At 41.9% G+C, this 24,774-nt stretch overlaps 1 protein-coding gene across 2 annotated transcripts; it reads left to right on the top strand.

Annotated features, from left to right (window-relative positions):
- Window positions 1-8,222: 8,222 nt before the first annotated feature.
- GORASP2 (golgi reassembly stacking protein 2) lies at window positions 8,223-23,635 on the top strand. 2 transcript variants are annotated; one of them, XM_075153190.1, is made up of 11 exons: window positions 8,385-8,540; window positions 13,531-13,658; window positions 15,999-16,079; window positions 16,870-17,073; window positions 17,472-17,558; window positions 18,014-18,144; window positions 18,765-18,897; window positions 19,025-19,148; window positions 19,514-19,600; window positions 21,687-21,782; window positions 22,582-23,635. In XM_075153190.1, exons 2-11 carry the CDS (start codon window positions 13,626-13,628, stop codon window positions 22,899-22,901), a joined length of 1,296 nt encoding a protein of 431 aa, XP_075009291.1. In that variant the 5' UTR covers window positions 8,385-8,540; window positions 13,531-13,625; the 3' UTR covers window positions 22,902-23,635. The 2 variants fall into 2 exon arrangements, with proteins under 2 accessions (XP_075009290.1, XP_075009291.1); XM_075153189.1 differs by lacking the exon at window positions 13,531-13,658 and having other exon boundaries at window positions 8,223-8,540.
- The last annotated feature ends 1,139 nt before the right edge of the window (window positions 23,636-24,774 follow it).

The following is a 24,774-nucleotide window of genomic DNA, read 5'->3' on the forward strand; positions in this document are numbered from 1 at the left end:
GTGCCCTTCTGTGACTAATGAATGCCACAGGAGAGCTGTCAGAGGGCTGGAGCTCCGTGAGGGGGGAAGAGGAGTATTGTGAACAACGTGTAGCCTATGGGGTCAGGTCATCCCTGTGTCAGAGTCTGAGTGGAGTATTTGTCCTGTTTATCTCAAATTTCCCATGATAACATTTGTTTTATTCCTTCTTTCTGTAAAGAGGGACCTTCTAGGACCTTTGTATTTCTTCTTCTCTCACGCTGTTCACCTGTCACAGGCAAGACGAAGTGGTAGAAGCCCAGTAATAGCACATCCGTAGCATACGACAGTGTTTAGAGACTGGCTGGTCTCTGTTCTGTATTTAGGGAGACAGAAGAAAATGCCAGGGTTTCTGGTAGAGGCAACTCTCTGGTATTTGTGCCTTGGTACATATGCAGTTCCTGTTTCTTACGGCTTTTAGAACTGCTCCTGTACACTGACAGCCAAACCTATGAAGGCCAAATCTATAAAATGAAATATTGGGGATGAAACCATCATAGGGATTTGTTTTATCCCTGATACTCAAGAATTATATTTGACATTTCTGCCTGGTCAAGTCTGTCAAGCCAAGTGCAATTTCTTTTCTTAATGTTCAGCGTGTCTGCAATAACTCTGTAAGGCCTATAGAAAAGGTCTGGACTTTCTGCCAAGAAGGGCCATGTTTTCAACCTTTGTGGCAGGCACAATAAATGGAGCATTATTCAGGATGGGACACTAAAGGATTTAATATATGATCCATTTTTAAATGCAGGTCTTTTTAGCATAAGCCTTTCTCCCGTATTGCTTTCTTCCAGGAGAGTCTTCATCAACAGCTGTTCTAAACATCCCTCAGCAGATCCTGGCAGTTTGATAATACAGTCAAGGTGTACATCTGTTTTATACAAAAGCATAAAATCTGAGTCGGGAAACTCAGAAGTAGGGCTTTTTTTTTTTTTTTTTGGTTTATGTACACCAATGTCTGTCATTTATGTTTCAGTCTGAGCTCTAGATAAAGGGCTCTAGAAAAACTCTAGGTAAAGCAAAGCGTAGCTGACTTCTTAATTAAAAAAAAAAGAATTTAAAGCCCTTTATAGAACTATAGCTGAAATAGTACATATCACTGTACAAAGTACTGAACACCCAAGACACTGTACAGAAGGGATTCTGTGAAAAAAAAAACATTTCTCTTGTTTGATTTATTATGTTTAAGAAAACAGGATTTAACATGTCCTTGGTAAATAAAAGGATTTGCAGCAGCAAATCCTTGACCGTCACCCAAGTCTCTTATTGTAAGCAATTTCTAAAACTCCAGATTTTAGGCTAACCACTTGGGTCAAAAATGACTGACAATGCATGTAAGTATCATGTAATGAAGTGGTCGGAAATTACTTAATTTATCCTCCATTATGAGCCCTTCTTCTGCAGCACCCCTAGCTACCGTACTCCCAAAGCCAGCTGCTATCTGAATAGTAGCAGGCCTATTAAGCCTCTTAAATACTTGCATTCTAATTCCTAAATTGGGTGGCCAGAACCTTAGTCTGTGCAATTGCTTCTATAATTAAGATTCTATCAGTGTTTCTATTATGAACCCTGTTTTCAACCCAATATAATTTAAAGAGGCTTCTTTTCTTTATTAACAGTGAAGCAAATCTATTGTCTGTGATTTCATGTACATTGTGTTATTTCCTAGTCAATAATCAAGCAAATCTTTGAAACATTCTGACATTTTTCATTAACTCTGTGCTCTTTCTTAACCATTCACCAATGCATCTTTTATAGTGAATAAGTGTATTTAAAGGTTATTCTCCTCTATTATGCCTGCTCTTAGTCATACACTCCGTAAAAATGCTTAACACTATGCTTTAGGCCAGAAATCAGGGTCTGATGGCTATACGAAATGGGACAACAAGCCAGAGTAAGGACTGCAAGTTGAGAGGAATAACTTCTGGAGGCAGAGGAGTGAGGACATTGATTTTCCTAAGCCCATTCCAATATTCAGGCACACATTTTCAAAGCTTTGTAGGAGCGGAAGATGTCTATTTTGGAGTTTCATCTACAGTCTTACAGTCTCAGGTGAAACCACTGTGGCCACAGGAAGCAAGTAAAGACTGTACAAAAAGCCATTCTCTCAGAAACCTGTGACTATAGTAGCTTTAGTTGTCAAACCTGTGCCCCTTACAGATTTGTGTGAAAACTACTTACCAGTGTCTAACTCAAAAAACTACTGGGTCTTCAGCAGCTTTGGGAAGACATGCAGAGTTAACCCATATTACAGCGAAGTCAATCACTTCTAAGAGTCAAAGTAATGAAAGCTTTAGTTAATTTCCTCTGTTCTATTAATAGCACCTCCACAAATTCATTTTGCTGAGTTTCTGGTTTCTGAAATAAAAGCCTGGATTCTCTTCTCAGCTCACTTGGGGAGGAGGACTGTAGATTACCTTCACAATCTCTCTCCCTCTGATCTGTTGATGGCATCTGCAGTCCTCGTGCAAATTACAGCAGCCAGAGGAACTGTTCCTGATAATAACCAGAGCATGACAGCACTAACTACATCTCTAATACGTGCCCATGCTAGGAGCTCTGGGGGAAAAGCAGAGAGCAATTCTGCCAGCTATCTGCCACCTGAGCATTCCCCTTACAGAGATGCAGTGTGCTAGGTCTGGTCCTGCTGACACTGTGGCCCTTCCCTCCCACTGACATAAGGAAGCTGCTGCATGTTGCCATATTATCACGTTAGAGTTTTCAGTTGAAGGCTTACTAGCTCCAGCTCTTTCTCTGCTGGATACACGTCACTCCTAATTATCTCACAGAAACTGCTTGCCCTCCCTTGTGCATTAGTGTAAATCACTAATTTGATGGATTTTTATAGCGGTAAAAAATGTCAAGTGGTCAAGACTAGGCTTTCTGAGTTTGGAGGGTCTTTTTGTGCCTTGCAGAGCACAAGAGGAGAACCAGCCCTGCAGCATTCTCACTGGGAAGACTATGCCTGAGAGCAACCTGTCCAGCTAGTGTCTTCCTCCTTTGCATTTTATTCCCTTTCCAGCTGCATAGCAACTAATGACCATAAAAACAGCTTTACAAAAGCCTCACATTACTCCTGTATTTAATTAACTTTTAGAGCATCAGACCATAGTATTTAATCACAGCCTGCCTAGTTTCAGGGGGTTATTTGGTCTGAGGCTCACTAATGCTTGGCTTCCATTCAAAGTGCTTCACTGTTAACTTCTCTTTACATTTCAGACATGGTCTGGTCTTTTCACAGCTGTTCCCAGCAGCAGGTCAAGAACAGTCTCACACCTCTCACATTTGCACCCGTGCTGACCATCGCTGCCTTACTTTTTTTTATTAGATAACCTCAGTTCCAAAACACCTACTGCTCCTAAACTGAGACTGAGGCGAGTGTATGTGAGTACTCCTGCTGCCTAATGGATGGGTGTAAGGCTTCTATATGTCAGCAGGCTTTTACCAGCCATTTGTGCAAGGTAGAGCTATTTTTTTTTGTAGAGCTGAAGGATCAGTGCTTTATGCCTTCTACTGATGTGAAGCTCTAAGTATTGAGGGTGCAGAGCCAGGTGGATGCCTTCCAAGTAGCCATAGTTTGTTCCCTGTACGCTTGCAAAGGAGATAAAATCTCTCTGGGCACCGCTAACAGATGAGTTGTTCTTAGGCATACATCAGACTCTTTATGGCTCCTTCCAACCCCAGTCGTGCTCTGCTGAGACTGGACTCAACAAGTAGATATTCTGACCTGCAATTCCTCATCTTGGGCAATACATTAAGAGCGGGAATGAATGAGGTCATACATTGATTAAGGGATAAAAAATGTTATGACCAAGAGCTATCTTATGACCCACCCTCTTCTCAGTCACTGGATACTGCTGCTCTATTTCTGCCTAAAACAATCTCCTTTTAGTGTTTGCTTACTGGGACAATCCCTTTTATAACTTTATCCACTGGAGATGCAGGCCTTCCCATAACTCTGGCAGTATTCACTTAATTTAATTTTAAAGGCACCCATTAATTAAAATGATTCTATTTACTGATTCTTAATAATGCCTCAAAAGCTTTTGTTCTGGTGTATTTGTCTATGTTTGAGCTTAAGGCCGTTTCTGCAATAAATCATCATTTTCTGCCTGTCTTAGCCTCTAAATGGTTTGGGTCAGACAGGCTGGTTTGTACACTGTATTTCAGTAGCTCTCTTCCTGCTACACGTCCTTGGGTTTCTCTGTCCATCTTTATTCCTGTTTGCCCAGCACCAATAATACAGAAGGGTTTGAGGAGGGAAAAAAAAAAGCTGCTTTTCTTCAGCCACTGCATATCCTGCTCTGCGGAGGGATGCTGGCCCCCGCTGAAAGCGTTTGCAACACGTTCTCTGCAAGGGCAGCGTGGCCGTTTCATCTATTGCAAACTGGATTTTAGCCAAGAGCTGTAGCTGACAGTTTCAAAAAGGCCATTTCCCCATCCATCTTACTCAGACAGTTGTATGCAGTCTCCAAACTAATAATTCATCATTTGCACATGTGTGCCTTCTACTTTATTACTTTATTAACATATTAGAAGGGCCCTGATTTATTTATTAAATTCATTATTATTCTTATCAAATGATGACATGTTGTTATCCAGGAAGATGCACTTGCTATCTCACAACTAATTATGCCAATTAAGTTTTCTTGATTCTACCACAAAGCACAGCTCATTAACTTTAATTATTTTTGAAGTGCAGCTGCTGAGATACAGACAGAAAGGAACAGGTAGGTTATATTTGTTAGTTAATTTCTGCTAGTTTGTTGTCATTAGGTCTTAAGTGATACTTTCAGGCAATCTTGTTCCCTATTTTCCAGGTAAGTTTTGTGTCTTTTTCACCTAAGAGGGTTCTAAATGTTTCTTTTTCTTTACAGACTAGCCTTTCACCGTAGAACATTGGACAAAGTTCAAAGATATTTCCTCAGAAAAATCTGGTGGTTTAGTTCAGCTCTTAATGGGAATCAATGGATATCTGCAGAGAACATCTTTCTTCACCGAGGTAGAACCAGCCCAAATGGAGTGATGGCATTTTGATGGAAAGCTGAGATGCTGTGGTAAGGCAAAAGTTCCTAATAAAAAGCATCTCAGGTCTTGCAGCAATGCATGTAATTTATGTCTCCAGAGAGGGGCCAGGTTCATATTTCTCTGAAGGGGTTGATTTGAGTGATTAGAAGAACAAAATATGGCTGCCCATTTCTGGGTTCACCATATGCAGGCATGAAACTTTTACAGATCTCCTGAGGAAGAGGGAACTAGAATTTCTTTGGTTCTGTGAGAATAAGACAAACTGACTACTGATGCAAGGGTACTGACTGGCTCTCAGAGTGTGTAAGGTCTGAGCAGACTCATGGAATTGCAAGATCTCTGTCACCTTGTTTTCTCACTAGCATCTTTAGGAAACATGGAGAGCATTCCTCCTTTGACAACATTTCACTCTTGCAACAACAGTCAGAACAGATATAATTGCTATTTCCTTTCACAAACAGCTGGATGCAATAGCTGCTGCAAATTGCCTCCTCCTTGGCCCCTCACACACCTCTCAGTGGTCGCAGGAGCAGAATTCAGCCACGGAAGTGTTACTGCCGGTGACATGGGCCTTCTTCACCTTCTACTTTGTACATGGTGGTTTTGGCTTTGCCACTTACTGGGAACTGGATAATCAGAAGTTAGGCTCATAAAATCAGCACTGAGCAATTTGGCCAATCCCAGCTTCAAGGCTGTTTACAGGTTGAGAGGCCAGATGGAAGTGTGTGAAAGACTAGTATTCACATCAGGGATTTTCAAGCACATACTCATCAAAGTGACAACTTTTCAATGACAAAACACTGTTACTCTTTTTGGTTCTGGTGTTGGTGGACAGAAGTATCGAGTTTGGGATAACAGTCACCTTTTTTTCACAAAGAAATCAAAGTTCAGATCTTTTCTTTACAATCTTTAATGACGTGGGAAAGGGCCTCTAAGAGGTATTTTACAGCGTGTTTCACTGCGACGTAGTACTCATGTTATAATAACCTCTGCTGAGAGATAACTTTTTAAAGATGAGGTACGCAACACGCTGAAGTGAGGATTTAGTGTCTTCAGTGAAGCACATGAACAATCGCTACATCTGACCCAACATAAACTCTGAGTAGGAAATGCCTGCCATTAATGAGATGTTTGTCAGCTCCAGAGCCACTCACCTCTTCATAATCTCTGGGGAAGCAGAATTGTCACTGAAATTTACTGTGTGGTCTAAAAATGCTCTGGAATTATGGGGCTTTGGCTCAGGAGAGAAGCAACCTATTGCAGTGTTGCTCGAGTTGTTGGGTTTTTTTTCTTAACACAGTAATAGTAATTCAATGGTCTTCCAGTCCAAAGGCAAGGCAAAGAAACTGAATGTATCCTAGAGAGCCTTCACCAAATGAAGGTTTTCACCCATAGATTTGTCCTCAAAAAAGGAGGGGCCAGCGTCACAGAGCCAGTCAGCCAGGAGGACAACATCTGGCTAGCATCTGCCTCGTGGCCACAGAAAACTACAGGCAATCCACAAAATCGACAGTGCCTACCTAGCAGCATAAGGAGGGGTGTCATACAGGAGCCACTCTCCCAGAAGAGAGTGAAAGAATGACTGTGGGTGGTAGTTTGCCACCAGCTATAGATCCTTTAGGAAGCTTTGGATAAAGGGTGGTGAACCACAGCTGCTGTCCCTGGATTACACTGTGTTATACTGCTGTCTGTCATGAACCTCTAATAGCAAGAAAGAAATGAATATGGCTGAGATTTTCCTCCTGAATCTAAATGGCATGTGCATGGAAGCATAAGATTTGCTTAAGCTGGTATAGTTCTTAGCCTTATTTGTGTGACTTTTACTTTATCATCTCACTGTAACAAATTTCTCGTACTGTGTTAAGAGCACAGAAATTCTTGTAAGATATAGTTTATTTATGCATTATTCACTTTGCCTTCTTACTTTGCATTGCTGCCTCTGGGTATCCTAGCGTTGATTTCTTGCAATGATGAGGAGAGGCACTGCGCAGGGATGCAAGCATGCCTGAACTGGCGTGCAGACACAATTCAGAACTGGCCATGCCTGATGAGAGTGCCCGGCTGGCTGCTCCGCTGGAAACACCTGGGCACAGGGAGGTGGCCAAGGATGGGAAGGGGGTCGGTCATCTCTGCAGGCAGCACTGGGGTAAATCCCGAGCACAGTGCAGAGAGGCTTTTCATACGAACCAGTAAAACACTGTGGTAACACAGAGGGACATGAGTCCAAAAGAAGTGAGGTAGGGGTTTCTGATCGTGCTAATCTGAATTTCCTTTCTGTGCTCAGCTGAGGATCTTGAACACTGCCTTCCCGTTCACTAACAAATGCTGTTCCTGCATTACCGAAACGCCCAGCGCCGGCAGCACCCCTCGGCGGGGTCACCTCCCCTTGCAGGGCTGTAGCACCAGAACGCGGAGGCACTGGTGTGCGTGGGCAGGCTGTGCAGAAGCTTCACCTGGGGCCTTCCACGCACAGGGGCGCTCTCAGAAGGAGACTGTCTAAACCTCAGGTCCACGACACTCCCTGAGAAAACACCGCCCGCCTCCTCCAGCCCCGCTGCGGCACCGGGTGGGCTCGGGGCTGGATTTTAATGCAGGACGCGCGGTGCGCTTCACCAGCGGGCGGCTCTCCCCCGCGGGCAGGCGGGAGAGCAGAGCTCCTCTCGCTGCTGCTTGTCGCGACCCGCCGCGCGCCGGCAAGGAGAACCCACCCCGATCGCCTCAGCGCCAGCCACGGCGCCGCGCGCGGACAGCGCTTCCGCCCGAGCCGTTCTGTCGCGAGGCACGGGCCCTCCCCTCCGCCCGCCTCCGGCCACCGGCCGCCGCCACGCGCCCCGGCAGCCCCGCTGCTCCCGCCCGCGGCAGGGCGGGGCTCAGAGCGCGCGGATGTGGCGGGTTTGCCTCCCACAGCGAGCTGTGGGGTTAGAGAAGCCAGCGGAAGGTACGGCCTGCTGCAGCTTGCCCTCGTTATGTTCTGTGCACCCATTTACTATACATCATTAATATAATTAACACTAATATACATTAATTAACTGTTCCTGCCTAGCACCGCCGCCCTTTCCCGCTCCGCGCCTACCAGCGCCGCCCTCGGCCGCCAGGGGGCGGCGCCGCGCCAGAGACTAGCGGGAGGGCCGTGGTCCATCGCGGCCACCGTACGGCCTGCACCTCCCCAGGGGCTGGGCAGACGAGGTCTGTCCTAGGGCGGCCGCCGTACGGCCTCCGCCTCCTCCCGGCGGCGGGAGTGCCCGGCAGGGGGCGCTGCGGCGGGAGCCGGAGGCTGCGGTGCGGCCTCCCGGCATGCCCCGCGCGCGGCCTTCGCCCGCCCGCCCCCCCCCCGAGTCGGACGGGAGGGGGCGGGAGCGAGCGAGTGCCACGTCCCTGGTGAGCGGGGCTTTGTGCGGGGAACAGCGCCGCCACCGCCGCCCGCCCCGGCCATGGGCGCCTCACAGAGCGTCGAGATCCCCGGCGGGGGCACCGAGGGCTACCACGTCCTGCGGGTAAGGGCGGCGGGCGCGCCGTTAGGGGGCCGTTAGGCCGGCGGCGGCCCTTGGGCCTCGGCGGCCTCTCCCTCCGCGGGTCTGCGCTTGAGCGGCCCGAGGGTCTCCCCGGGCCGGGCGGCCTCGCCGCGCTCCCCGTTCGGCGGTGAGGCGCTTGGGCAACGGCGGCGGCCGGGACTCCCGGCGCCCGTGGCCGGGCCTCCGCCGCGGCTCGTGGCGGCGGTGAAATCCGCGGCGGGGTCCGCGCTGCCGGCCGCCTTTCCCGGAGGAGAGGGGCGGCGAGCTGCCGCGCCCCTCTCCGCGCGGGGCTCTCCGGGCGCCCCGCCAGAAGGGCTCGGCTCGGCTCCGCGCTGCCACTGCCCGCGCCCTGTCCCGGCCCGCGGCCTGCGCCCTGTCCCGGCCGGCGGCGGCAGCCCGGATGCGCTCCGAGCCGCCTCTCCCCGGCTGGTGGCCCGGACTGTGTCGTCAGGTTGCTCCGTCTGCGCTTCGGCTTGTGAGCAGGCCGAGAGGGAGGGTGCGTGGGAGGTGATGCTGCTTTCCGGGCAGCCTTTGAGGGCCGAGGCTGTTTCTCCTCCGCTGAGGAGAAGCGCTGTTAGCGCACCAGCCTGCGCACCTTCCAACTGCGGTTTAAGAGCTGCCACCCTTCAGGTGCCTGGCTTGGGTAACACGTCAGGCTTTATCTCCATCCTTGCGCCATGATCTGAGCTACAGCTGCTTCACCCCTCGACAGTAGTTCCAGGGGTGTTAGATCAAGGTATTTAGATGACGGGCGTCGCACCTGCCAGAGCTGCTCTCCAGCATTCATAGTGACGGCAGTGTTATTTTTCACAGTTATATAGTTTTCGTTCACACTGTGGCCACAAAATTTTGGTTTTGTGTGCAACAAAATACTTTGATAGGCTGCAGTGAGGGTCTTGTGAGCAGCCTTTTGAAAGTCCGTCCTGTAGCATGTTTCACGTTCAGTGAGCAGAATGGTACCTGGGCTGTGTCCTTGAATCTGATGCACGGGGCAATACAGTAACTTTGCCGGAGTTACTGATAGCCTTGCCCACACCATAGCGCTTTTGCTGCTCTAGCTGGAGTGTGAGTACCCTTACTGTAGGCACCGTGCGGGGCTAGATTTTTGTTGGCATCGGACCTTCCTGGATCAGCTCTCTGTCTAGAGCTAGCCCCACGTTTTAGACACGTGAAAGAGCACAAGACCTCGACTCACGTGAATTAGTACTTCCTTACTTGGTCTAGCTTGCTAGCAGTGAGCTATAACTGTATGTAGGATACCATGGTGAAAAAAGAACAGAGATCATCTTTCAAGTGTTAAAAAATGCTGCATATTGCTTTTGAGAAGCAAACATTGATGTTCTGATCAAATCCAAATATTCATCTGTTAAAATTTACATATAGGCTAAAGTCATGGTGGTTTTTGTTTCTCCCTTTTAATGTTACTAATATATAACAATCCAATGTTACTAATATATGCCAATCCATTCTGTTTTTTCTCCCCCAAAAACCACTTTTGCAGTTCGGTAAAAGTGGCAGACTTTTTTTTTTTAGCATACTATAGCGTAAATATCACGTGCTTTTTATTTTTGAGGGTTGTAAAATCAGTAAGTACTCTGCAGTTAGAGTATCAGTTATGTCGGATTCGTCATTTCATGCTGTTTGATTAAAGCATGCTAGTAAATTGAGATGCATCTCTTTTATGAAGTCTCTACTCATTTTTTCCTGTAATCTTGCTTGAATCTGGCACTTTCTGTTTTTATTTAGGCACCTTTTGGTTGTAATGTTTTTGCTCTGACTTGAAGTGGCAGTGGTTGATTGCCAGTCTTTGTAAATGTAATTGGTAGGTGCACATTAAAGAAGTTGCAAGAAGTTGATTTCTGAGAGGACAGCCATATTTACATTAAATGCAGGAAGGGACCTGCCTGTTGTCTTACATAGGCTGATGTCTGTGTTTTTTCACTGCCTTATCTTCTTGCTGATATCTTCAGATGCCACAACAATAAGCAATTATTTTTTTTCTGTGGACAGGCATCTTAAATTCCATAATGATCTCAGTCTAACAGGAATTAGTCCAGTGCTTATATGTAATTGGAAGCGTAGATTCAGAGTAGAGAAAAATTCTGAATTTTCACTGTTGTAATTTGGAGTGTTTATATTGAAATGCATGTGGCATACAAGTGACTAGAATTTTCCTCTATAGTTTTCCAAGTTTAATTTTCCTGTTGGTATTCTGTAGTAAGTTTGTTAAAGACAGATGTGTTCAGCTCGCACTGTTAGAGGAGCTCTGCCCAAGTGCTCTGTCTGCGTGGACCGACCTTTGGTAGAACTTGGGGTCGAGCAATACTGCTATTTTCTTCTAATTTATTCTCAAGTAGACTTTAAAATACTGAGCTCAGAAAGAATCAGATAAACGAGAATGGTAAAAGGAAAATGGCAGTAGTCTTTGTGTTACAGATCTGATTCAGATAAGGTCAGATTCCTTTGATAACACCAAACTTCTGTAAATAGTATATAGTGGTCATTTTTAAGATTTCATTAGTTGTTGGAATACTAGAGAAATGTCAGAAAATCTTTTCAGTTATTGGAAGAATTTGTTTGGATAGGGCAGGTAAGTGGAAAATATGTTTTACAAGGCCATGAAACAAGTGAGTTAAGGTTGTTCAGAATGACTATAGGAGCCAAGTACAAGTTGCCGGAGGGATGAGGAAACCAAGACTGTTTCTTACAGTGAGACTTTTAGATTGTATGTGGTGCCTCCCTGCAAAACTAGCAGCAAGTCTCTCAGCCTGCTCACTTCAAACAGGAGCAGAAATATATACAGCAAGTGAACAATACCATAATTGATTTCTGATGTAATTTTTGCAGATTACTTAAATCTTTTTGGCTGCTCCTGCTAATATTCAGTGCAATATTGCTTTCATTATGAGCTTTATTATCAGTGCACTTGTAACAGGAAATAGGAACACTCCAGGACTGAAGTGCTGTCGAAGGAAAGCAATTTCATCCCATGCATACTTGACAGGAGAAGTTGCTGTGGATTGCGCTGTTGGGGTTTCTAGACATTGAAATGTAGCCTTTTTTTTTTTTAAGAGGGAGAGAAAGTTACAAACTGTTTTGTTGCCCTAGTCTCTTCATAGGTAGACCTAATAATCAGTCATTTGTTTGAAACAATTCTTTGGAATACATTTTTATTCATCATATGTGCTTTTGCTGTTAGGCTGTCATTTACTGATTCATGTAATGTGCTCATAAATCTTTCTCTTAACTACCTCCCAGGCTGGTAGGATGCAATGCTATTTACTTCTAGGAATTTTCTCCATTGTTTGTTTTTTTTCCTCCATAAGTTTCCTTTAACGTAAGTTATGTGACTGATTAGAGTAACTGTCTGACTCTATGTATAGCTCAGTATGCATTTGTTTCTGCTCTTCAAAACAGAATGAAGGAAAATTTTGAATAACTTTCTTGTTCAGCAATGCGAAACTGCTGTAGTTTGATAATGACTTGACAATTTCTTCAACTAATAGATGATGTACGAATTTCTATCTGCGAGAGATTTGTATGCTACTGTGTTATGTGCTGTTCTCCCTAAAAGATATTGAACAGCAGTGCCCAAAGTTTAGATTTCTAACTTTTACTTGAGTGCTTTGATTATTGTAGTAGAGATACAAACATGTTGCCATAAAAAGATGACTTATTTTTTAAGGGAGTCTAACATTTTAAAAGCTCGAGTTAAATTCTCTGTGCTAAAATAAAATTTGATGCTATGATAGGGAATCTATTTTTTTACAAAAAGCTTATAAAGCTTTTTCTCTTGAAAACTGAGTGTTTCATAAGGAAAGTCAATACAGTTATACCGTGTAATGTGTTAAAATAGCTGACAGAAGTAAAGTAGATTCTGTCAGACCTAACAGGAATAGCTTATAAACGATACATAACGAAATTTTATTGCCAATTACAGAGTGGGAGGAATAACTACAAAAAAAACTCTTTCAGCATTTTGTTGGTAATAAAGTAAATATTAGGAAGCATTTCTTGTGTGGGGGAAGAAAAAGCTTCAGAGCTTCAGCTCCTGGACAGTTGTGTATTTAGTGCTTGAAGCTAAGCTTCTGAAGGTTTAAGTGGTCACTGGTATAAGTTATCTGACTTTCAAAAGTGGTGAGAGCCTTCATCTGCCTCTGAAAATCAGGGTTTCCACGCCTGATTCCATTTACTGTAGCACTGCTCACTTGGGGCTTAAATTTGTGACCATTGTGTGGCTGAGCAGCCTTATTATAATGTGTAATCTACAATATATACCGTGTAGACATAGAGTGATAGTGTTGGGAAAAGTGTTCAGCAAAGAGAAACTTTATGTATTTGCCAAAAAATAAGTCTTTTTGTAATGCAGATTAAAATTAGTGTCTTGACCTTGAAACCTGTTCTCCGTTTAATTCTTGACACTGAATTAAAAGTGAAGTAATTAGTGTGTAGTCTATGTGCTCAGCAGCCCTGCTGCCTGAGTGCTATCATCTCGGTGAGAAACTGAAGTCCTGCAGTATTGTGCGAGGCTGAAAGAGTCATACAGCCCTTTTCTGCCTTCTGACATTCAGCATTCTTGATAGAGGTTTTCTTCGCTTGCTCTTAAAAAGCTCCAGCGGTGGCAGTTCCACAGCTTCTCCAGATAGTCTGTTCCACTGTTTTTCTCTACTGTTAGAAAGTCAAGGCATTTACCCACAGGTGCCTGAAATAACAGCCGGCTTTGAGAGAATTAGCTTCCCAAGCTGCCATGGATGGTATCTTGCCTGCAGTGGCATCTGTTGTAAATGATATACTTGATTATTTCTCAGTCCTTATTCGATTACAAAGGCAAGTTACTGAATGCCTACTTGGTGCATACAGCAAAGCTGCACAAAGCCAGGTTGCTCAGGAGGCCTAGAGTTTATGTACGTATACATGAAAACTTTATTTCCATCATTAATAAGAAGGTTTTTGTGCCCTTGTATTTCCTAAGGTCCCTGGCTATCCTTTGTTGCTGTAGTTCCTGGAAGAGAACCATGGCCACAGAGCTTTGAGCAGAGAGCTGAGCTGTGCACTGGGCACTGCGTGATGGTGATGAATTGTGCAGCTAGCTGGCTGAAAGTAAGGTGGTGCGACATAAAACTGTACGGGGTCGGTGTGGTTGTTGTGCAGGGCTGAGTGTGTCGCTTCTTTAAGGAGGAGACTTTTCACGTGGAATGAACTCAGAACTTCTGTTTTGCATTTCTGGGACTGCCAGGCATAAAAATGCTTTTCCGTCAGTGTTGTCGTGCCCAAACAAGCTAGGGAAATAGGAAACTTTTTGTGACTGAACCTGCGCGTGGCAGCATGAAGAAATGTGCTGACAGACGGGATGCAGCTACATGCTTCTGAGGTGCATGTATGATTGATGCAACTATAAGAGCTCTGTTTCTTTTAGATACAGCTTCCTGGTAGCTTTTATGTGCCCACTTAGAGATGTTCAGGATTGGGATGGATTTGGGGGAAGGTGTTCAACATCTGAAGATACTTTTTGCAAACTAATCTTTCGGAACTTGGAAACTCTTCATCAGTTTGGGGCAGACTATAAAAAATTTACTTAGAATACCAAATCTACACATCCCAGGTGTCAGCGAGCTTGACATTGATGGATGCTGAACATATGTAATTCTCATTTATTGTAGGTACTCCTTCTCATTTTAAAAGATTACCTTATTGAATCCTGGTCACTGTTGGTTCACAGTGTTCAGGATGTAATCTGTCGGAGGTTGTGGGGGAGGGATATTGTGTCAGGGTGTAGGGGTTTTGTTGTTTGGGGTTTTTTAAGAAGTTCATTTGGAAATGGAAGAAAATCTCTGAATAAAGAATGGACCATGTCAGGACTGCTTTTGCAGCTGTCCTGCTGGATGAATGAAGTCTGGCTTTTCATAATTTCAAGGCCATGACATATATCCAGTCCTAACAATCTGACGTGTTATCTGAATAAATGTATCAGTTTGCTGGATTTACTGATTTTTAATGATGAGGTTTAGAAAGACGTGTTCTGTCTTTAAAATTCTTGTTTTCCCAATAACATCTGACACCATCTGCTGATTTCATTGTGGTATAAAGCCTTTATGTCAGGCTCATTAAAAACACAGAATGTACGTTCTTATTTGTCACGTGTGATAGGTGGTGGAATGAGAGAGAGAGGCTATTAAAGTATTGTCACGTAACCTTCCTAAGCTTGAGGGAAGAGCAACAAATGGGACAAGCTCATCCTACTAGAAAACCCACATCAGAGGAGAGGATATTTTGAATGACTTAATTACAAGAGAAACTTCAAGCCTGAGAATGCAATTATGGAGCATGACCATAGGAAACCAGAGTTCTTTAATTCAGCTTTCATAAAACTGTTCGTTTAACCTTTTTTTGGCAGGAAGGCCATATCAGAATATTTTGTTCTAGATGAGTAATATTAAGAAAACTCAATTCCTGCAGAATCAGACTGGTATTGAACAAACTAGAAGACTTGTACCAGTTCTGTCAGATGGAATAGCACGTAATGTAAGAAACCACACTGTAAAGGGTAGCACTTTTTAGATCTTTTTGGAAGTTGAGTGTAGCACGTAAAAGAAAAAGCCAGCGGGTAAAATGAATCAGCTTACAAATAAAGATAGATATGCTTTGCTGTAGGAAATGGCTGTAGGAAAAATCTGATAGCCATATTGGAGTTACTTTTGTCTGTCAGCAAGGCATGTAATAATGAAAAAACAACACTGGCAAAATGTCTCTCAGTTACTCCATTTGGAATTAAAAGCATACTTTAAGCTTCTGGGAGCAATGTGTATCCAATGCTTAGGCCTTGTCCTAGTATAGTGGTTGAATTACTTGCTCTGCCATGGCTGCAAAATTGCACATGTGCCTTTTCTTGCAGCTTGTTGGTATGTTAATGAATCATTGGTTGTACAGATGTCTCAAAATGTCAACAGGTGATGTTTAATCATGAGATAACAACCTGTGCTTACACAGATGTGACTCTCCTTTTCCTCTAGTAAGTGTAAGATAAAAAACAAGGTCCAACATTGGTACTTCTGTGGAAAGATACTGCTTTTTAACCCAACTTTTTCAGAATTCATTAAGCTTGTCCTTTGACCATAATCTCCTTTACTGAAATAAATATCTACAATTTATCTGCTGCAGCTGTTAAGCAGTGCTTGTCCCAGGGAGTGGCTACTGTTGTGTCATTCCTTGCTAATTTATAAATTACTGATTCTTTGTAAATGTTTCTCTTTTTTTTTCCTTTCTTTTTTTTTTTTAAAGGGAGGGATTTTTTTTGTCAAAAGATTATATTTGAACATCTAAAAATCATACATACAGACATCAGTAGCTTCTAAAAGTACAGTTTGCACAAGTAGAAATATAATTCTAATCCATGAATCAGCATTGGTACATTTTTGCTAAATTCTTGTTTAACTTTGTTAGGTACAAGAAAACTCACCAGGGCATAGAGCTGGATTGGAGCCATTCTTTGATTTTATCGTGTCCATTAATGGTTCAAGATTGGTAAGTGTGTTGCTGTTTTATAACTCCGAATATAAACAATGTGTTGAGAATCTTATTTTTATAGGTAAGCCAATGCATTTGTTTTATTTAAATGTATATAAAATATTTCTCCTTAGTTTAAAATGAGAAAGCCTAACTGCATCAGAAATCAATTTCCTTCACTCTGTAGTTATAATTCTATCAAAAATTTAGCTGAAGAATAAGGATGCAGACAGACAGACATGCTCTCTGCAGACATCTGCGCCAGCAGAAGATAGTACTACCTAGTGATCCAGCACTAGTTGCTTGTGTTAGTGCCCCCCAGTTCTGTCTGTAAAACTGCTTATGTGAGAACTTGCAAACTCATTCCAGTCAAAACAAGTTGATTGAAAGAGCTGTTGTCAAAGCTGTTAGCTGGGCAGGAATCGTGGGAGAAAGTTTTCAAGCAGAGCTGTAGTGAGAAAACAAACCATCATAGCAGTGGAAAAGAACAGCTGTGGGTAAGCTTCTCCACCAGTATGGCTGGATTCAAGAAAGCCTCTGAAAAGCTGCAAGGCGCATCATATCACAGGTTTAATTAAAATGCTTTCATGTTTGGAAAGCATGACCTGTTACTGTGAAACCCCAGGTTTTCACCGGAGTTGTATTCTAAAATTGTGGAGGGACTGGAAGCTTGTTATAAAATAGCTGTAGGTACATATCCTGATAATGCACAGTGTTTATAGGACCTTTGGAATACAAAAGTGGTGCTATAGAACTGGATGCTTGCTGTGTTAAACACTCAACCAAACTCTTGTTTGAACATTCACAGAATAAAGACAATGACACTCTCAAGGACCTGTTGAAAGCAAATGTTGAAAAACCTGTAAAAATGCTAGTATACAGTAGCAAAACACTGGAACTGAGAGAAACGTCAGTGACCCCCAGTAACATGTGGGGTGGACAGGGCCTGCTCGGCGTGAGCATTCGTTTCTGCAGCTTTGATGGGGCCAATGAAAATGTATGGCATGTTTTGGTACGTATGGACTTCCAAGTATTTTTCTTACTTTTGCTTACTGTTAAACTTTTTACTGAAAAGTAACTTGCAAGGGGGTGCACAAATTGGTCTGTTTTCTCTTCATTGATTTTGGGTTTGGAAAGACTTTTGAACTAGAACTGTATGTCTGTGAGTATACTGTCAAATCTTGTATTTAAACCAGTGGTTTTGTACAATACTCAGAGCTCCTCCTAGCAGTATCAAAAGAGACTGTTATCTAGCCACTGTTTCACTAGTTCACTGACTGTTCTACTCATTGTGTTGAAAACTTGACAGTTTGTCCGTCTGACTCAAAACTTGTCTGAAGTGCACATCTGACTGTTCTGCTACACCCTGACAGTTATGTAGTGTTTTGTAACTTTCCATCTTAAAACTAGGAAGTGGAACCCAATTCTCCTGCTGCATTAGCTGGACTTAGACCTTATAGTGACTATATCATTGGAGCAGATACCGTCATGAATGAGGTAAGTATATAAGATTTTTTTTTTTTTTTGTTAAACTAAAACCAGGGCAGTCTGAAACATCCCCAGTTCTGTCTCTGTTCAGTGCTAATGGAAGTAAGTTAATGCAAAGGGGAAGGAGCTCTGGCATGGTGCCTCTTCTTTGTGCTTACATGCAATTCTGGAAATAAAAACTGCTCTTAAATATCTTCATGAAGTCAGATAGAAACTTTTTTTGTACTCCAATATTAATATTTCAAATAGCAGATTTGAAATCTGGGTTGTGCCACATGTCTTCTGAGTTGCGCTAGCAAAGCACATTTTAAAGTTGGCCTTGTGATGAAACAGCAGCACTGCAACAACTGCAACATGTGGCAGTTACCAGGTTCTGTTACAGAAAGTTAGGACTAGGAAGATGATCATTCTAATGTCAAATGATAAGGACAAGAAAGCCCTTACTCATTTTTATCCTTTTGCAGTCTGAAGATCTCTTTTCCCTTATTGAAACACATGAAGCAAAGCCATTAAAACTTCATGTGTACAACACAGACACAGATAATTGTCGGGAAGTGGTGATTACTCCAAATTCTGCCTGGGGTGGAGAAGGCAGGTAAGGAGACAATGTGTTACAGGAGGACAGGATGACTTTCTTACAGCACTAGCCTAAAAGCTGCTTGCTGAAGTTTTCTACAAAGACAGGAAAAGAGTGTTGTTATATCCAAGGCGTTTCTGCTATAATAAATTATATATTTACTCGACATTCAGGTTTAGTTACTAATGGGAGGTGTGTATTTATACAGTAAATTAGCTAGTGCAAAAATGCACAAAGTGCGACAGTTGCTTTCTGCATTAGGCTTCAAATAGTCAGTAGGCTGTAATATATTCTTAAAAGTATTGCACCAGAACAAGAAGTAGCCAGAACAGAGGACTGCAAATAACAATTGTGACTTGAATTCCAAGCTGTATACCTGATATAGCTGCTTGGTTTAAATAACAGTGAAATTTATTTTGTGCTAAATGTTTATTGCTAAAAGCTACAGAATTTCCTTTCGGTTGTTTCGTATTGATTATTTCTCCACAGAAAGTGAGGCAACATTTGGGGGGAGGGGAAAGTTGTACAGCACTTATCTTGAAACTGGTTGGTGTCTTGAGTCTTTCATGCATTGCTTGCTATGGAGTCTGTAGTTGTAAAGTCACTTCACAGACTTTTAAATGTTCGTATTTTAAAAGCCTAGGATGTGGCATTGGTTATGGATATTTGCATAGGATACCTACGCGCCCATTTGAAGAGGGAAAGAAAATTTCTCTCCCAGGACAGTTGCCTAGTCCATCTCTCAGTCCCCTCAAAGATGGTTTCACAGAGGTAAGCTGTAGTCACTTTTTTGGCTTCGTAAAAAGTGGATTATGATGTTACATTGCTTTTCTGCTTCTATGGGTTCTTGTGGAAACAAACCCTAATGGTGTAACTTTCCTTTTTTCCTTTCAATAAGGTTCAGCTGTCATCAGTTAATCCCTCAGCCACATTACCCCCTGGGTCAGCAGGCCTTGAACAGAGTCTTTCAGGACTTTCTATTAGTTCACCCTCAACTACTGTCAGTAATGTTCTCAGTACAGGTTAGTATGGAAGTAACTGACTTCTGAAATGCATCGGTTTTCTGGCTTTTTTGCATTGACAGATGTTTCTATCAATTTAATAGAAGGCAGAAGAGAGAATAAAATTTTCTCTTCCCCAAACTTTGCTCAACAACAAAGGCTAGAATACTGTAATTGTGCCCTACGTGCTTACAAAATAATTGCAAACAACTTCTATCAGAAATACGATGCGTTTTATTTAGAATACTATTTTTCTTCATCAACATTTTATGGTTAAGGCAAATAGTAATTCTCCTGTAAGCAATTATTTATTTGTACTCCTTGAGGAAGGGAAGTAAAGTGTTGTATGCTTAAAATTAATGTTGTTTTCCTGTATACTCCACCAGGTGTTCCAACAGTTCCATTATTACCACCACAAGTCAGTCAGTCCCTTACCGCTGTGCCACCAGTTAACCCAGCAACTACATTACCAGGTGAGTAGGTAAAATTTCTTAAGACATTTCCGAAACAAAAATCTTAAAGGAGCAAGGGAAGACAGCTGTCTTTTCCACTGCTTTCTGGGGGGTGGGAGCGTATAACTTCATACAACTTACACATTTCATGTTAAAGATCTCTATACAACCTCTACAATGTTAAGAATTTTTTTTTTTCTTAGAGTATGTGCACAGCATGTCTGTAGCACAGAGGACTGAGTTGGCAACAAAGTTTACAATCATTTACCTCTTAGGGTCCCCTGCCCCCCCCTTAGATGCAGCATTCAGGATTTCTCAGGAAGGTATTAGCTTTGCTATTTGCAACGTTTTTTGAGTTGATATGTTGTTAACTTTCCATAGTCCATAAATTGTATGTTGCAAAATACTTTTGCAAATAGCATCACAGTTTCTGGTTTGTCCTTTGCACTCAGACATCATGGCAGAAAAAAGATCTGAGAAGGGATGTCTTGCCTATTTCTGCATTCCTTTCACCCATAAAACCTCCATTTTTAGGAAACTCCATTTTAATACTCAGCTTGATCATTCTTCCTAGTATAAAGAGAGGGCTCACAATACAGAACTATATGTTGCAGTTACTGTTTCTGAACTATTCAGTAATTTAAACTGGTATGATAAAAGTAAGAGTCTGTCTACAAAGTGGTGCACATTATTTCCTGATAATAACGAACGTTTCAAGCACTAGTATTCCAGAATTATTCAGAGTGGGTAAGATGAGGATTGTATAGGATTTTGCCATGTAATTGGTGCACTGGTACAGGACTCAATCGTGCATTCCAAAACACTGAAGGAGTTGTGTTTTGTGTGCTATGAGACAAGTGGATAAAGATGTGTCCAAAAGTTTTAAGTAATGTTTGGAGGTATGCTCTCTAACATAGAAAAAATGTGTAGTAGAGCTAATGCATGCAAACAAGGGCAGAAAACTTTAATCTTGTACTGCTTAGAAAAAATAGCAAACTGCTAAGAAGTTCACCTTCTGTTAATGTCCTCTTCTTCCCCAGCCCCCTATCCACCTCTTCCCCAAAATCTGCAAATAAAAATTTTCCTTTCACCTTTTTCTCTGAATCATTGCTTTTTTGAAAGCTATTAGAATACTTCTTGCAATTTGCATGGCCATACTAGTGGAATTGTAAGTATTAAATATACAGGAGGTTTAAAATTTGAGTGAATTTGTGTGAAGTTCAGCCTTTTTCAGATTTTAAAAAAAGTTCAAACCAAAGCTGCTCGTAGCTGAGCTGACAGCTCTTTGAGTCAGATTATGTCAGCCTTTGTGGCTGATGAATTCACAGGTAGGTAAAGATGACTGGTTTTTAATCAAAATCTGTGTGCAGTGGCCTTGCTTTAATACTTTTCTCCTCTCCCTCTTGTTACTGTAGTATCAACAGTTTATTTCAGAATTAGCCTTCCCTGAGCTAAACACAAAGTAGGAATAGAGCCCTTGTCCCAGAAATGCAGCCCTTCTAAGACAGGAAATTCTAGAGTGGGAAGATGTTCCATAGCAAACACAATGGTGGAAGGGTGTGTTCATCATGTGTTTCTCTTCTATTTTCAGTCCTTCCTGGCTTTGAAAGTTACTTTGTCTTGCCTTTTCTATATACTTTTGTGTTTAACTCTAGTTATGAACTAAGTAGAAAAGACTAATAGAGTAATCAATATTAGAGATCAGAAATATGATGTATTTCATCCTATTATTATCTTCAGCCATTCAAATTAGGAATGGAGGGCTTCCATTCCATGTACAGTGCTGCGGTGAAATAACTACCTTTGTTAAAAAATGAACTTGGAATGCAAACCTACTAATTCCTTGAAATAAGATTCTGCTTTCCTCAGAAAAATCTGAAAGGTTGGGATTATGTATTTGCTAGTCCAGACTTCCTGCAATAGGTATCTGTTTTCACTGTACAATTTAAAAGCTGAAACTCAGGTGAATTTACATTTTTATATGTAAAAATTATAATTAAGATGTAAAGCAATATAAAGTAACTTTAAATGATCAGTAAGATGTCAGAAACAGTTAGAAAAAAACAATTTTAAGTTTGCAGCTGTAACTTTTCCACTCTTTTCTTAGGTCTGATGCCATTACCAGCAGGACTTCCCAACCTGACTGATCTATCCAAACTTAATTTACCTGCACCACACATCGTTCCAGAAATCATACAGCCTGGTATGTGCTTCTGCAAACTGAAACACTGTAATAGCGGGTCTCTCCTTGACGATCCTTGACGCTGTCATTTAGAGCCTCTGGCAGAGTCCTGAAGAGGATAAATTGAATATTTGCCTGAGATGGGAGTTGACAGTAGTGCCCCGATTAGGTAGACAAGGAATATGTCTTTAGATAAACTAATTCTAAACCTGTGTCTGTATTTAGTTGTTTCATCTTATATTACCTGATTTATGATCTTAAAAGAGATTGTGCCAAGAATGAAAGTATATAGCTTTATGGGTAGAAGAAAATATGAGGTGTTTCCTTGTATGCTAGATGAGGAGATCGAAGCACCCTGATTGAATGCCAAAAGTATGAACTAATATTAGATTTGTGGTTTTGAATAAAACAAAACTGCTGAAGGTGCACATGGAGCAAGGAAAAAGAAATTGGAAGCTTACATTGAATAAGGTTTTTGTTAACTTCTTGTCTCTGGCAGTTTCAGTGAATGCCAAAAAATTCTGATCATCAGTATTAATGCATTAAATACCTGGTCCTCTGGGAGGTGGAAGCACACTTGAGTTTATTCTGATTCTTAAGTTCCAAAATCTGAAAATTATCAGGCTTGAAACTAGCCTGCTGAGTCAGTGCTGCACGTATATCATGCTCAAACTAAGTTCAAAAAGCTTCCTCCTCTCCAAGAATAAATAGGATATTAGAGAAGGTAAAAGTTTTAAGCAAACAGAGAATCTCTCCAGATCTGTCTGTGGTACGCAGCAGCTCACTGCCTTTTTTTTCCCCTTTTTTCATTTCTCCTTAGGTTTGCCATCACTTCCCTCCTTGCCGCCTCTGAATTTAATGGGAATAACACCTCTATCAATGCCACCCAAATGTGTTCCTCTGCTTCCTTTGGTCACAGAGGCATCTACAGTGCCTACAGATTTGCTTCCCTCCATTACTCAAGCTGGAAGCTTTTCTGTCGACCCTGGCACTACTGTAAATGTAGAACAGACCTCTACGTTCACCTTGGATAGCGCTACCCCAACCTCTAAGGCAACTATTGTTGACAGATCAAGTGAATCCTCTACAGTTAACGAGAAAACATCTGGAGTCACAGATACACAAGCTTCTGAATCGTAACTCCAGATCGCTCTGTTGGATTGGCTTGGTATTTATTTAGCCATGGGATACATATTTGAAGAGCAAGCTATCATTAATTTCATACTAGTTTGTACTTAATCTTTAGGAGTCCTGTAAATAATATGGAGGTATAATAAAAATAAAAGGGGGTTTATAAAGTGTGTGTGGTGGGAGGGGAGGAAGAATACTTGTATGTAACCAAAAAAAAAAAAAGTCAAGGTGGTAAATAGAATTCCACTGCCAAACCTGGAGGTATATGTTTTTAATATAGGCTGACAGCCTTAGCCTGCTAGGCCTGTCCTTGCTTATAATTAGCAATTTTTGCTTCTGATAGAAATGAAGCGGTTCTTGCGTGTGACATTTACGTACCATAGTTCTTGTTCTTTGCAAGTATCTTGTTACTACAGTGGGGATGAGAATGTTTAGTCGGAGTTGTAAATTTTAACACTGCAAAACTTCCACCTGAAGGTATTTCTATTAAAGTTGCTGAGTGACCTGTTAACTGACATCTCGTTATTCAGCTTGTACACAAATCTTTATTTTTAAGCTCTTGAGAGATGCTCAAGCCATGTTTTGTGACTGCTGCTGCATTGTTTCATACACCCACTGTAAAATGGCATTTGGAAGGGAATACAGGAAATGTTAAATGTAGCACACAATTTGGCACTTCATGACTACTGTAAGACAAATTAATGGATTAAGCATACATACAGCAATAAATTCCTGGAATTTTATCCTTTGTGTGACAAAATAGCACATTTATTTCTTTAATGCTTAAAATCTCATTGAACTGTGTTTAGCTCAGCTCTCTCTAGTAGAGATCCATGAAAGGGCTCCCCTCCAGAGGAATGGATCCAAGAGGGAACACCAGACTTCTTAATGGCAGGCAGGATCAGCACTAGTGGTTAGATCCGTTGCAGCAATGAGTCATGAAATCTGTCTGCATATGATTCATACTTGGCTTTTTAAAGTGATGTTCAGGATGAAAATTGTAGATTAACTGTAGATTATACACTTGTATAAACTGGTGTGTGTGCTGTACTCCAAGTGATAGCCTTTGCTCCTGGTATCAGGTATAGTTGATATGGAAAACTCTTCTGTACTACTCCAGTCCTTCTATACTACTGGGATTTCATTTATACGTGTTTGCTACAAGCATATGCAAACTTCAGCCATATCATCAGCAGGCTGGAGCTAAAGTCTGTCTCAATAGCTACATAATCACTTCTGGCAATGTAGTGTGCCTGATCACTGTTTGGAATAGTAGCTGCATCTACCTGCTGATCATAAGGCTTCCACTTGAACTAATTCTTCGAGACATTCTCTAATACCTGTTGTCCTGTCTCATCTTTATCACTTAAGTATTTGTCTTTCCTCTGCTCCACTACTGCACATTTCCTCATCACCTGTTGTGTCAAAAGCTTGTGTCAAAGACACCCCAAATACTTTGTTTTTTTTATACTGTGAACAGTTTCTTTTCTCAGCTGCTTGGAGTGTGAAATCCCTCTGCGTTAAGTAGGGGGCTCACTGTTTCTCAGAATGTATTTTTGATTTACCTTTATAAAGCCAGTGTCACATACCTCAGAATTAAACCTTGGCATGAGAAGGATGTTCCCTCTTTTCTTTGCTGTATACAGAGAAAGTCTCTTAGTATTGAGTTTCTTAAAGCCTCACAGGTCTAACAGTCTTTCCTGTAATTTCCTTGCATGTTTCCACAGCTGGTGTCCTCATCATTATTATTTTCCTTATCTAACCCAAGAACAGTAGAAATAGAAGTTTTGTCACATACCAAATTTAGAGCAATTGCTGATTGTAATCAGATGCCTTGAACTAGAATCCTTGGGTAGTTTTTTTTTTGTTCTTACAGAATGGC

The sequence above is a fragment of the Calonectris borealis genome, chromosome 6, assembly GCF_964195595.1.
Source record: "Calonectris borealis chromosome 6, bCalBor7.hap1.2, whole genome shotgun sequence".
Taxonomy (NCBI): Eukaryota; Metazoa; Chordata; class Aves; order Procellariiformes; family Procellariidae; genus Calonectris; species Calonectris borealis.

Bases quoted from the DNA above. Each gene is read 5' to 3' on its own strand.
- GORASP2 (XM_075153189.1), top strand. From the start codon at position 8,478: ATGGGCGCCTCACAGAGCGTCGAGATCCCCGGCGGGGGCACCGAGGGC. The intron at 16,080-16,869 runs GTAAGTGTGTTG...GAACATTCACAG, and splicing joins CCATTAATGGTTCAAGATTG to AATAAAGACAATGACACTCT. The intron at 18,145-18,764 runs GTAAGGAGACAA...GTATTTTAAAAG, and splicing joins GCCTGGGGTGGAGAAGGCAG to CCTAGGATGTGGCATTGGTT.